Consider the following 13,651-nt stretch of genomic DNA (forward strand, 5'->3'; position numbering starts at 1 on the left):
CGCGTTCGTACTTTTACACTTGGCCAAGTTGTTTTGTATGAAATTAGAAATACGTTGTTATTATAGACAGATAAGTTGAAGATCAAGTAGTATAAGTTTAATCTTAAAATAGCTGTTAGATTTTATTTTACAAGGCTCAGAGCAAAACACGTACGGATTCTTCCTACTATGGAAGGTAAGGAGGTAAGGAATGGAATCTCCATATACCAAAAAGTGACACCAAAAAACTTTAAATAGGTGGCGCTAGAATACTTGAAAAAAAAAAAACAAATCATAAACAGCGCACTTCACTCCGTCAGTAAGGCCTAGGTTCTTATCTACTCTAGCGCTACTCTGGAGAGATTTGGAACAATTATTTATAGCTGACAACTGGACACTTTTGCATCAGTTCTGCCTATGGAGATTGCATTCCTTACCTCTACTTTCCATACTTCCTACCTTCCCCTATATCTGACAATTGGTGACTAACCTAAAACCTTTGCCTATTGTGAACTTAGAGCATTTAACCAACCGGAGTCACCTTGTCTGTAATTTTCTGTACAAAACATGCTGCCGATTTTTGCGGGGGAGGGGCGCGTCAAATGTATGGCTATTTGTACGTAATGTACACATAGCCATGTCAGATCAAACGTCAATCCATCACATGTGGCCATTGGCCGAATTTTTCGGCTTTAAGAATCTGAAAGACTTAAATCTTGAAGGAAATCCTTCTGTAGTAATAAGATTCCTCGAGACCAACACTACCGCCATACTGGTTTACCCCCTATTAAAATATAATATTAAATAAAAACCATAACGAAATTTATATCCACATTTATTAATTAGAAATTCAAGAATTCTCAATTACTAGCTGGTTAAAAATAAGAAAATAGAAACAGTTTAAAATAATGTAATGATTGTTGATAATTCTGAATAAATTTTCTCATTATTTTATTATTGCAAGTAGCCATGACAAAATGAACGGGACAACCTTAAAATATGTACTCAAGTAAGTATCTCTAACACGGACATACTTACTCAAACAACAGGCTAATCCGAAAATATAGTAGGTACAGTTTTACTAGACTACGTAAAACTCTTATACGGTTTTTCTAGAAATATGTAAATAATGTCAATACGTGCCTTTCGTAATGCGCAGATATGAAAATACTTAGAACAGTTTTTTAAATTAATGAATACATAAATAATAAATAAAAAGCATTGATGTACAATGATAACAAGTCATTAATTTTCATATATATGTCTGCGGTCTAATTGCCGCGACCCATACAAAACGTATGAAAAGAGTCGTGCCAATTGGACGCAACCGCAGAATGACCGAAAACACCTGTCGTTTTATGAGTATTTTCCAATGATAGGAGTTTTGATTTCCACAAAACATTATATCAGAATCCAAACTATTTTGAGTGACCTTTAGTTTGTTTATTGAGTTAATATAGTTTGTTAATCTTCACACAATTTCGCGTGCCACATCATTGTTCTAATAAGAAGGTACCTTGTAAGTGACGCCATCTACGACAAGGAAATCACACGATAATTTGCTTTGGTTTCATTGCTTCTGATTTTTTTTATAGGTAAGTACCCTTTTACCAATTTTTTTAGATTTCAAAACGGAACAGTGTCAATACCGTTGAATTCCGGAATGTCGTATAGGTAAAAAACTTAAGTAAGTCACCTGTTGTATGTAGTTGTGACGTGTTCGAATAGACAATACATGTTTAAAAGACACACACAAACAAAAAAAATGTCTATTCGAACACGTCACAACTACATACAATAGGTGACTTACTTAAGTTTTTTACCTATATCGTCTTTTAGTTTGACGTTGCAAAAGATTGTTAATACGATAAATGTTATAAAATTGCACCAGACGTAGGTACGAGTATTTAAACTTAATATAGTATTTCAAAACGTAGTCCCATCGGTTATTCGGAATTTGACGAAAAGTACTTTTTAACATTTCTATATTTTAGGACATTGCCATCGCCAATATGAATGAGTCATTAATGCCATTATGTATGACATTCGGCAATTCTAAGAAGTATGGAAGGTAGAGGTAAGGAATGCAATCTCCATAGGCAGAACTGATGCAAAAGTGTCCAGTTGTCAGATATAAATAATAGTTCCAAATCTCTCCAGAGTAGCGCTAGAGTAGCTAAGAACCTAGGCCTTACTGACGGAGTGAAGTGCATTGTCTATGATTTCATTTTTTTTCGAGTATTCTAGGTATTGTAGCGCCACCTATTTAAGGTTTTTTGATGAGACTTTTTGGTATATGGAGATTCCATTCCTTATCTCCACCTTCCATACTAAGGAAACCATTTGACATTTTGGGACTAAGTTGTTATAAAAAGGACAAATTAATGCAATGACATTATGAAACATAGGTGCAATGAAACCAAAGCGATAATTTTAGACTCACATTTTTTCCACTTGATTATTGTGTTTATGATATAGGTACAGTAAGCTGTAGAGTTAAGTGAAACCCCCTGCATAGAAATTTATTTGCTTGCACTCTCTGCAGTTTACTGTAATACTTAGCTCTGGTAAGATCGGGACCAACATCGGTCTATTTACCCAGATACTTACCCCCAGGCCAAAAGTATGGAAACAAACTTTTAATATATGGCAATAAAAAACTGCGCGGTCATGAGATTTTTATTCTACTCATTGCCAATTGAAAACAAAATAGTAATACATACGTAGAACATTTTAAAAGTACCAAAATAACTTAAATTCTGGTTACGATAATTGCCAGTTCAATATTTTGTAAGGCAATTAAAAAGGGCGATTTCTTCTTACATATGAAACTTTTCCGAATTTTTATTTCTTATAAGTTTACAATATATTGGGATGTTTTAATACTAAGTTTTATACTATAGTTTTTTGATGTTAGTTCTAAAATTATTTTAACTTAACTCTAAACAACAATGTTAAAATGTTAAAATTTCGCAAGAAATAAAAGGCTATTTTATTTTATTTTATTTATAATATATTAAGTTTTATTTTTAAACATTTGGGGTTGCCTAATGAAAGTTTTTGGTTAGGTACCAATATACAATATTAATAATATTTCGTACTTTTGACCTTGGGTGAAATTCTTTTAAAAAAATATGTTTATTTATTTATTAAAACATGCTAAAAATAATAATTATGAAACATATTCTCAGGGTCTTGTCTACTCGACAAAGTGAAAACTGTGAAAAATAGAGATACTACTCCTACAAATACATGTGATACCTCATTAGATTCGTAATGTTGTTTAGAAAAATAATTCCAAACGTTTATGAGAACACAAAAAATATCAAATGTTATTAACAATAAACGGACAGACGAGACGGACGTGACGAATCTATAAGGGTTCCGTTTTTTGCCATTTGGCTACGGAACCCTAAAAAAGGGGGAAAAAGTAGACATTTCTTATTTCCCCAATATCTCACATAGTATAATATTATAAAAGAGGACGATATTTCCAATAGAAAAGTCCATACTTGCAGAACTGTCTCTCCACTATTTTTACTTTTTATTCAAAGTTGAAAATAGGTAACCGCGCGTGATTTTGGGTATGGGCGCGCGGCTCCAAAAGCAAGTACGTTACATTGAATATTATTTGAAGGCATTAATTGTATACGTAAAAAAAAGAAGTATCATGAACACTTTAAAGAATATATTACCGTTAGAAAAAATACGTAGAGATTGGTCCGGAACCGATTCTTCCGATACCGTTTAGCAAGGTACGCTCAATGCTGCTGGCACGTACAGGGAAACTACACACAGAACACTGGCTGAACCAGGCTGGATGCAGACAGGCAAAAGAAGCCATGCCTGGCATCAACGGAAAGCTCACAAGGGCCCTCCTGCAACTAGGGAAGGTCCGACTGAGTATGGTAACCAGTCTTATAACAGGTCATGGACTATTTAACAAACATCTTTTCACAACAGGTGTCACAGACAGTCCACTATGCCGAGGATGCATGGAGACAGAAGAAACAGCCTCTCACGTGGTGCTGGAATGCAGCGGAGTGACTCCATACAGGGCTAAACATCTCGGATCCCCGAGAGACCTCCCCGAGGTCCTACTCAACATTAAAGGTTTGTTAGGATTCCTCGAGGAGCTGGACTGGCTGGACTAGCCCACCCCCACATGTCACGCAAAATAGGCGCCAGTCGTCGAGTTGCGGAAAATCGCCCGTATACAATACAATACAATACTTAAAGATTTATGGCGTTATTCATAAAAGCGTTACAGGCCTGAATTAGCTATGAATCGTTTGTCTTTCTATCATGTTGATTTATGTATTTGCAAGAAAGGGACACATAATTTAACTAAATCAGGCTCGTAAGGTTTTATGAATAAGGGGGTAATTACCAACAAGTTAGGAAATTGATTTTTAACAAAATTTTCTCGAATTTCATTGTAAACAAAAAAGAAATTATAAATAATTCTCTTAAAATATTTTAGATTCGTGGAGCCCTTCTTATATACATGCCAAACGACCTTATAAAAGTAAACAAATAATTAATAGTTTGGTTATAATGTCGTTTTATATTTTACAATTTTACCTCGATTTTTTTTTGTTAGTTTTCACCATTATTCCAAAATTTATTTTAAGCAAGGTGTTAATTTTATCAAAATTTATGACGTGCGCTTGTTAAGCATGTACTCGTATATAAGAAAGACAAAGAGTTCAAGAAAAGAGTTTATGTATATTTAATAACTTTAAAATAATATTTTATGTTTACGTACAATTGCTTTTTCACGCCGCGCACGTATCCCGAAAATGAGACGTGGAGAGCTATGTTCAGCGTTGAATAAAAAGTATAAATGATGGAGATACAGTTCTGCAAGTACAGACTTTTTAACTGACAATTTCCTCCCCTTTAATAATTTTATTCAGATTTCTTAAATATTAATACTTCTTGAGATATTGACGAAAAAGGAAATGTCTTCTTTTTTCCGCCTTTTTAGTTTTTTGTCTGCAGTTTTTGTAATTTTTTGTGTGCTAATAATTTATGTTGTGTAATTTATTCCAAATCCAATGAGGTATCACACGTATTTTTAGGAGTAGTATCTCTATTTTTCACTATTTTAAATTAGCTGAGTAGACTATACTACGGCTACTACGCGTAACGACAGTATGTGACGTTCATTTGTTTACTATATTCTCGAGCAATTTACAAGTATGTACAATCTGCTAATCTGGAGAGATAACTGATCCCCCAGCATAGAAATTTATTTGCGGGGGAAGTCAACTATCTCTGCAGCTGACTATACACTTGGTTTTCCAATGTTACATACGGTTGTTCGTGGTGTGGGTACAGTGGGCTGGTTTAACAATTTATATTTACATATGTATATTCTGAGCGAGTGTTCTTTATTAATTAAGTAGGTAATAGATAAAACGACATAAGTGTGCAATGTATTAGGTAATTATGTATTGTTTATTACTGATAAAAGCTACACATAAGTACTCAATAAGTAAGCTTTTAACATAAACATAATCGAATTTATTATATAAACTTAACTATGAGTAGTGCGGGCGGGTCATACACATAAGTAACTCCTGCATTATTACCTATAATTCTAAAAGTTCGGTAGCTGTATTTTGCAAAATACTAATAAAAGGTAGTTAAATATAAATTCATTCATTGTCATCATCAATTCATTGTAAGGCTAGCAATGTAAGTAGTTCTAGTTCATATAGTAATACAAGTATGTCATAGTTATACATTTGATGTATTTTAGTGTTGCAAGAGTCTATGGTACGTACAATTTTGGTATGTATATTATGTATGGTAAAGGAGCTGGTAAGGAGGTGAAGGAAGTGTTCTTAGGCCAGCGGCCAGTGTTGGATTGTAAACAGTTACAATGAACAATAATGAATCCGCCACATGCGTGAATTCAGATTATCGGGTAAGTATAAATAGGTAGGTACATAAAGCAGGTGTGAGAGGGATGGATCTCATTTTACGGACACAAAAAAAGCAGGGATCGTGCTACCGGTATCGGGACAACTCACAATACAGGTGTCCCATACGTAAAAATGGAGCCCGTTATTATATTTTATGCAAATATCTACGTATGAAATTAAGTAGGTAATACACGAACGAACGAAAGTACGTACGAAATTATCTAACCATTCTTACTTGGTTTGGTAGGTTTTCTTAATCAGTAGGTAAATAACATTTACGAATGAGAACTACATGCTGCGATAACACATATCCTTAATCGGTATCAGTAGTACCACAAATCGCAAATAAACTTTATTATACTCTATTTTTTTAGGTAGATCCTTTTATCTTAAAGAAAATTGAGATAGTCTACTTAAATAAAATCCGTAACTCAAGATGTAAGTCCAAGCAAAAACATGGAAGCAAGGTCGGAGTGAGCAGTGTTGCCTCACCTATTATATATAAGGTCTTGTAGATCACTGTTTACATTTATGTCGTAGGCTACTTTTATCCTAATCGAAATGCACAGCCCGCAACAATTTACCTACTCTAGTTCGTTAACTTCTTTACGCCTATAAAAATTGTCTAATGACATAAATTGACTCACAGTACGAAGCAAGTACAAGTATTTGGAAACTCCGAATAATCGGAAATGCAATATAGAAATGAGAATGTTTATCCTAGACGGGTTTGTAAGTGCAGTGACCATCAGATGGTTTTTGGAGAGTAAGGTACCTACGGCGTTTCAGAGGGTTCAAGTGAGTATTTAGCTTGTAACTTACAATTGTAAGATCAAAATAATATTTCTTTCACTTATGTCCTTTCTTCAAGAATATAAATTTAATGCTTAAGTATTATTGGAAAATAAACTCACGAACGGTTTATTTAGTATATTATGTATTCGTAGAAATTACTCGGTTCTTAAGGTTTGCTGTCATTTTTTAAGGTTCCGAATTGGGGTCAACAACCTTTTATTTATCAAGTGAATATTTTTGGAAATAATCGCTCGGAAAGAAAGAAGTATGCGTCCTCCTCCTTTACATACTTGTGATGTGAACCATATATGGGTACAAAAATATGATACAAAGCATGAAAGTAAAGCTTAACCCTTTTCCAGTATATATCGACCACGTACGTGTTAATGAAATTTCATCTCTAAGGGTCGGATTTATGGTTCAAATTAAAATGGACTTTCGCAAAATGTGATTCATGGTTAATCACCAAAACTTAATTGATTGGGATATATGTATTTAGATTCTTTGAGAGATTAGTGCGGCCTGGAAAAGGGTTAATAAAAACTTAATGAAAACTATAGCGAACATGATCAGTTTAGCCATTTTTGAGTAATCGCTCTTCTTTTCGAAGAGATTATTTTCAAAAATATATACTTGCATAGAATAAGTAAGTGACCTATGATCTATGGTTCATTGAGATAGAGTCGATAATCAGTTTGACCTTAAATACTGTTCTAACGACTTTTTACTACGTGGTCATTTCTGTGTTTTGCGTATTTTTAAGAGGGGGCGTAAAAGCAGGAAATTAGAAAGGCATAAAAGATATGCCGCGCTGCGCGAATTTTAACGTTTTACCTCAATGTCTCTGAAAGTGTTCTTCTGTGTGCTAGTTAAACCCCTCGGCTGTATAATTAGCTATTTTAGACTAAAACTATATTGCTATATTACGCAGGATAACGAATGATATAGAATTAAATTAAAATTAGACGTGTTTTCGTGTGTCTTTTTCATATCGAGAGTCAACTTTAATCTTTTTAGGTTTTACTTATAGTCTGCCCTCGTAAATATATTCTAGTTTCAGAATGTAAATTTCATGGTATTTGCCCTTGATTATGTGTAAAAATTCAATATAAAAAACAATTTTGCCTTAGAGCCCCCTCTTAAGTACGCTGTGAAGTGGATCGGCCAAAAAGAAAAACGAAACACCATACCTACAGCGTGCTCTTACCCAGAATGACTCTACGAGTATGTACCTATGCCATTTTGCGCGCATTATAGCCGCTGTTTAAATAGCGGCACATTTTGAACTAATTGGGTCGGATTAGGATAAGATTAGTTACTAAATAATAATAGTAAACAAGAAATGTATCACATAGCTTTACGAATAGTCTGTATACAGCCTATTAGTTAATACGCAACTACTTAAATTAACGCCAGGTCACTGCACAGATATCACCCAATCTTAAGGCTTACAATTAGCAATTTTTATAGATTAGTATAAATATCATAAGAGAATTTACAAGCGAAAGATAACATTGTTATCGTATAAAGCTGCAGATGAGTAGATTACCTTAAGTTATAAGTAGATACTTACATCGATACTAAGTTACAGTGAGAGTCGCTAACGGAAATATCCAAAAGTCCTCCAAAAAATATGTATTCAGGATTCGCCGAAAAAGATGGAGAGATGTCAACAAGTAGTAGGCAAGTATTCAAAGAGTTATTTGTACATAGACTATATATTTGGCAAAGATGTTAGAACAGTGAGTGCTGCATGGACCACGCAGAGCAGGCCACGGGGCAAAAACGTGCTAGTTGAGAGGTAAACACACAATCTACTTCATATCACTACGACTCTAATACATTCATAAGTTTCAACTTTAATGAACAAAGAAGGTACATTACTAATATGCACTTATTTGTCTGTTTGTTTGTTTATACTTGACTAGTGAGTGAGCGCGAGCCCTAATAGCTTTATAATTTGTTTATCAATTTTCATATGAAAATAACTAGCAACATAATATCCGCGGGCAATAAACGATAAGTTAGGGTATGCTATGGTATAAGTATAGACATTTGCTTAAGTAAGTAAATATTTGAGTATGTTTGATAGTCATACGAGGGCTGTTTGATAAGTTAAAAAAAGTCAAAAACATATATATTTTTTTTATAAAAATTGCATTTAATTCTTAACATAATCTCCTTGAAGGGCCAATAACTTATTCCAGCGAGTTTCCAATTTTTTTTATCCCCTCCAAAAATACAATTTGTTGAGGTCTGCAAAATAGCCGTTCACGCCTGCGATACAGTCCTCATTCATTAAAAATGTTTGCCCTCCAAGCCATCTTTTGAAATTTGGAAATAGGTAATAACCACACGGAGCTAAGTCCGGTGAATACGGAGCATGGCAACCAGCTCGAAGCCTAATTCGTGAATTTTTGCTATTGCAATAGTTGAGGTGTGCACTGGGGCATTGTCTTGATGAAAGAGGACTTTCGTGGGGGATAATATTGGTCGTTTTTCCAACAATTTTCTACATAAAAAATTGTTTAATAACGGCACGAAATTCAGATTTTTCCATAGTTGGTAAAAAAATTTGGGGGGTTAAGCAATTGTTAAAGTGTCAATTTGTTGTTTTTTCTTGCTGAAAGTTCGACATTTTTTGTATGAAAGATTGGGCCAGCCAGTGTTAGTGCCATTTTTACCAAATAAAAGTTATATAAAAAGTAAAAAAAAATATATCAAACGGCCCTCGTATTCTCTCGTTCGGCTCTAAAGCTAAGTCAACCCTTTCATTGACCGGAGTTCGTTGTAGACAGCAGAGCAGGTAATCGATGTCAAGCTTAAAGCTCCACTTGTGGTAAGTGAAGCGCACAAGCGGTATGTTTGAATGCTGCAACTGATGGAGGCACAGGGCTCGTTTCACTCATTATTCTCTACCTTACAATTTACATTACGCACTCACCTTACACTCGGATGGTAAGTACCTACGCCTTTATCACTAACAAATTGCTTTCGTATTTATAACAACGCATTGTTGTTTATCATCACTTGCCGCTTAAATTTAAATTTTAAATTACACGTCATAAGTTCACAAATTTTACACGTAATTTATTTTTTTAGAATTGTTTCAAAAATGTACACGTGCAAAAACTGTTAAAAAATGATCTCTCTGTGGCCTCGCCACGCGTTATTTACTTATTATTCGGTTAACTTTTATATATGGGGCTGTAAAAACCCAAAAACGCGTAATATACATGTGCCAAAAATTTTACATTGTCCCAATGCAAATGTAACGTTAATGGGGCGCAGGGCGCAACTCTTAAAAACCTAACAATTATTGATCAACAATAACGTCAATAACAGTAAACTTGTAACTTTTAGTGTCGAAATCATTTAATGACTTGGTTAATAATATGCTGTAGTTGTAAAGAGAATAAGGCTGATTTTCCACCAGAGATGCGAAACTTAATTTATCTACCTATCTTGCATTCCAACTGTAGTGCATTGCAACTGTAGTGAAAACAGCTCATCGGAGCGAGGTTTTTTGTACATACAAAACAACCGGTCCGCACCCTGCTCGCTTATTTGAAAAGATCCCGCTACACATCCTCGTTACGCACCCTCACCCTCGCACCGCTCAGCTGCCGGGCACATCTCTAGTGGAAATATTTACAACTTTCCACATTACACACATTACGCATCCTCGCACCACGTACCTTACTCATTTCTGGTGGAAACGCCGCCTAAATGGTTTACGATGTTTGATAAGGTTTTTGTCACTAGTTAACACTGCTATATACCAAGAATATTAAATATCCATAACGGAGTTAGAGGGGAGAACGTCATACAAGGCCATATTACATTTTGCGCCATAACACGAGATGTGACGACGATTTTATCCATTGCGTTTAATATTCTTGTGCTATACAATAATTAAGTCCCAGTGAAATACATATATCGCAGCCCAAGGAATTACCTGCAGGGCATAACGTGATAACGCCATTGCGATGGCGACCAGAGCAGGCGTGGGTTCAGCGTTGCGCTGACCACCCGTTGTCGAACTCTATTCACTCTCAAGTTAACGTCGACTGTCGATGAACTAATTCCTCTGGCTCTACTGAATCGTCCTGTACTTGATAATCAATATGGTCACATGTGGCCATAGTCACTAAACACAAATATACCTACAATGAGATCGAAGTTATGTATATCTAATAAGTAAAGAATACATGTAATAGCAATATTGACTTAGAAAGTACGTAGTCTACAGATAAATTATTTGCTGTACCTTTGAAAAAATGTCGGCTGACAAGCCTTACTTCATCGCTCTCGCACGGATAAAGCGGGTGTGGTTAACTTAGGTTAGGTATCTAGCAATGTACTAAAATAACGCTAAATAAACACTGAACTATTTAAACTCACTACTTCGCTGTCAGTGTAGTCGAGGCGAAAAAAAGAATCAAGAATATCATCATTTACTTTTTATAATTTGCCAACATGAGTTAGATGTCGAGGTAATATGGTGAGAGAGGTTTTATGTAGGTACTATATTTTAGTTTCAGCTATTAAATATTACATACTTTTAGGATAAAAGAGAAGTTCCTTCCTCATATAGAAATACGCGAAGAACCGAACGAAAACATGAACAGAAAGAGTGCTCGGCTAGTAGCTTTAATATGGAAAATGGAAAGTTGCAGGCGACGCAAGCGGTCGACCGCTTGCACACGGTTACCCTTACATCAAACTACAAATCTTTTTCGGTAATAAATCATATCAAAATATTAATCTCACAGATTATGATTTTTCCATACATTACAATGTTGTTATTTATTCTGCTAAGTGTCCAATACACGTTTTGTAAGATTTTTATATACCTAATGTTGAGCAGAATACGATTTAAGTATGTTAATAATTATCGATATCACACTTCAAACTGAAAGTAAATTCAAATTAACGCCTCGCTCTTTGCCCGTTGTTCATATTGGCAAATAATATTTCTAGAGAACATCCGCCGTATGTTATGGGTTTTTAAAATTTAGGTCATTTGTGACGGTCGTGTTTACATAATTTAATAAGAAAAATGATGTAGATATTTATTCGGTCGATGTGCTTTAAAAGGTGCTACCGGGATATGGGAAAGGCGAAGGTAGGTACCCAACGACACGGCGGTGTTGCGTTGGTAGCTCTAAGTAAATGTGAAGTCCGGCGAGAGGATGACCGTGGATTAATCGCCCCCCAGTGACAGCGCCTGCACGATGCGCGGGTCTGCCTTGCTGCCCTCGCGGAACTCCTCGAGCGTCAGCCGGTCGTCGTGGTTTTTGTCCATCTGGTCGAAGATCTTGTCCACGCGTTTTTGTGGTGTATTCTCGTCCTCCGGCTGAGGCGTCTGTCCCTGCAAATTAAAGTCACGTAGTCTTAACACTATTTCCATGCTAGTATAAACATAATTATGAACTAAGTATGAAGTAATTATATTTCGTCAATTTTAGCAACTTTTTTTGATTTTGTTTACTTGCTATTTGTATTTGATCTGACCAACACAAGAAGCCAAGCTAGTATTTTGAAGGCTAGTGCAAATAGTACCAACGTACCACCATCTGATAGATCGCGTCGACTATATTATACATTTCATCTCGCGTAATGTATCCGTCGTTGTCGACGTCGTATAGACGGAAGGCCCCTGGAAATTAAAATATCAAATATATATATATATACCTGTCACAATCGCAGATTTCCCGAGCGGATTGTGCCAGTCGTCACATAGTCAACAAAAAATATTTAATATGATTCTAACGAGCCCAAATAATAATATTATAAATGTTTATTTGGCTTTGACAATAATCATGTTAAAGTTAGTGATTGGAACCTCCCTTTAAGCTTTAATATAGCCTGTGCCAGGAGGTACCGCTCTTCCTAATCTGGAGAATATTAACAAAATTGTGATACATTTATGAGTAGGTATGTTAGGTAGGTTGTGTGTGTGTGTGTGTATGTGTGTGGGTGTGCGCGCGTGTTCGTGAGTGCGTGCGTGCGTGCGTGTGAATGTAAATAAGTAAAGCTGTGTGTAATTTATCTTGGATAGGTTAAGGTTTCCTCATATGTTTGTGTTATATTATAAGCCAAGCCGGTATAAAATTTTTGCAATCATAATAGTGCTTACTGTGTATATTAGGTTTTAATTTTAAAAGTTATATAAGTGCGCAGAAGGTGCTACGTAATGCTATTTTGCAAATTAACTTTTATTTTGAGGTACAGTAGCAACTTTGTAGATTCCAAATATGAATACATAAGTTATTTTATTATAGGATGCCTACGGATATATGGGCTACTTAATCAACTTTTTGACCGACACAAATCTGTCCACAACTATTAAACTTCGTTGTAACCTTCCACCTTTAAATAATGGCTTCCACCTTTAAAAAACAAATAGAAACTATGTATTTATGTCAGAGACATTTTGAGTAATGCAAGAGATACTCAAAAGTGTCGGTCAAAATGTTGATTAGCCCATATTCCGCCTCAACAGATATACAAAAAGATCTGCCAAACTTATAAGAGTTAAATTTTTGACTCAGAACAGAACCATAAAAATGGAAAGATATAATATGATGTGTTTAGTACAGTAGATAGTAAGTGTAGTAAGATAAATAAGTTGAGAAGTAAATTACTTACAATGTAATTTTTCATCTAGATTTCCACGTGACGTGACTGATAACGCTCTTATAAATTCCTCAAACTCGATTGATCCGTCCTGCAACAAATACATATAAATTGAGTCCAGATGTATCCGAAATGAACATAACACATGCGTGTGCTCGTGAGGGATAGAACATAAGCAATGCACGGATTTAAAAAGACGTTTTAATATCCTTGACAACATACTGAAAACAACCTACGCAATTTAGTCGCGGTCATTTTTGTCCACCACGTTTTGGTGGGGAACAACAATACGTCTACAGTTT

The 13,651-nt window shown here is 35.2% G+C and overlaps 1 protein-coding gene across 3 annotated transcripts in view; it reads right to left on the bottom strand.

The window, feature by feature from the left end:
- Nucleotides 1-797: 797 nt before the first annotated feature.
- LOC133516324 (frequenin-2) overlaps nucleotides 798-13,651 on the bottom strand; it is a 247,580-nt gene continuing 234,726 nt past the window's right edge. For all 3 annotated transcript variants that reach the window (XM_061849225.1, XM_061849216.1, XM_061849207.1), the window contains 3 exons: nucleotides 13,362-13,440; nucleotides 12,281-12,369; nucleotides 798-12,081 (listed from right to left, as the gene is read on the bottom strand). In XM_061849225.1, coding sequence (XP_061705209.1) covers nucleotides 11,914-12,081; nucleotides 12,281-12,369; nucleotides 13,362-13,440 — 336 coding nt within the window. In that variant the 3' untranslated portion in view covers nucleotides 798-11,913. The remainder of the gene's footprint in view (nucleotides 12,082-12,280; nucleotides 12,370-13,361; nucleotides 13,441-13,651) is intronic.

This window comes from Cydia pomonella, chromosome 1 (genome assembly GCF_033807575.1).
Source record: "Cydia pomonella isolate Wapato2018A chromosome 1, ilCydPomo1, whole genome shotgun sequence".
Taxonomy (NCBI): Eukaryota; Metazoa; Arthropoda; class Insecta; order Lepidoptera; family Tortricidae; genus Cydia; species Cydia pomonella.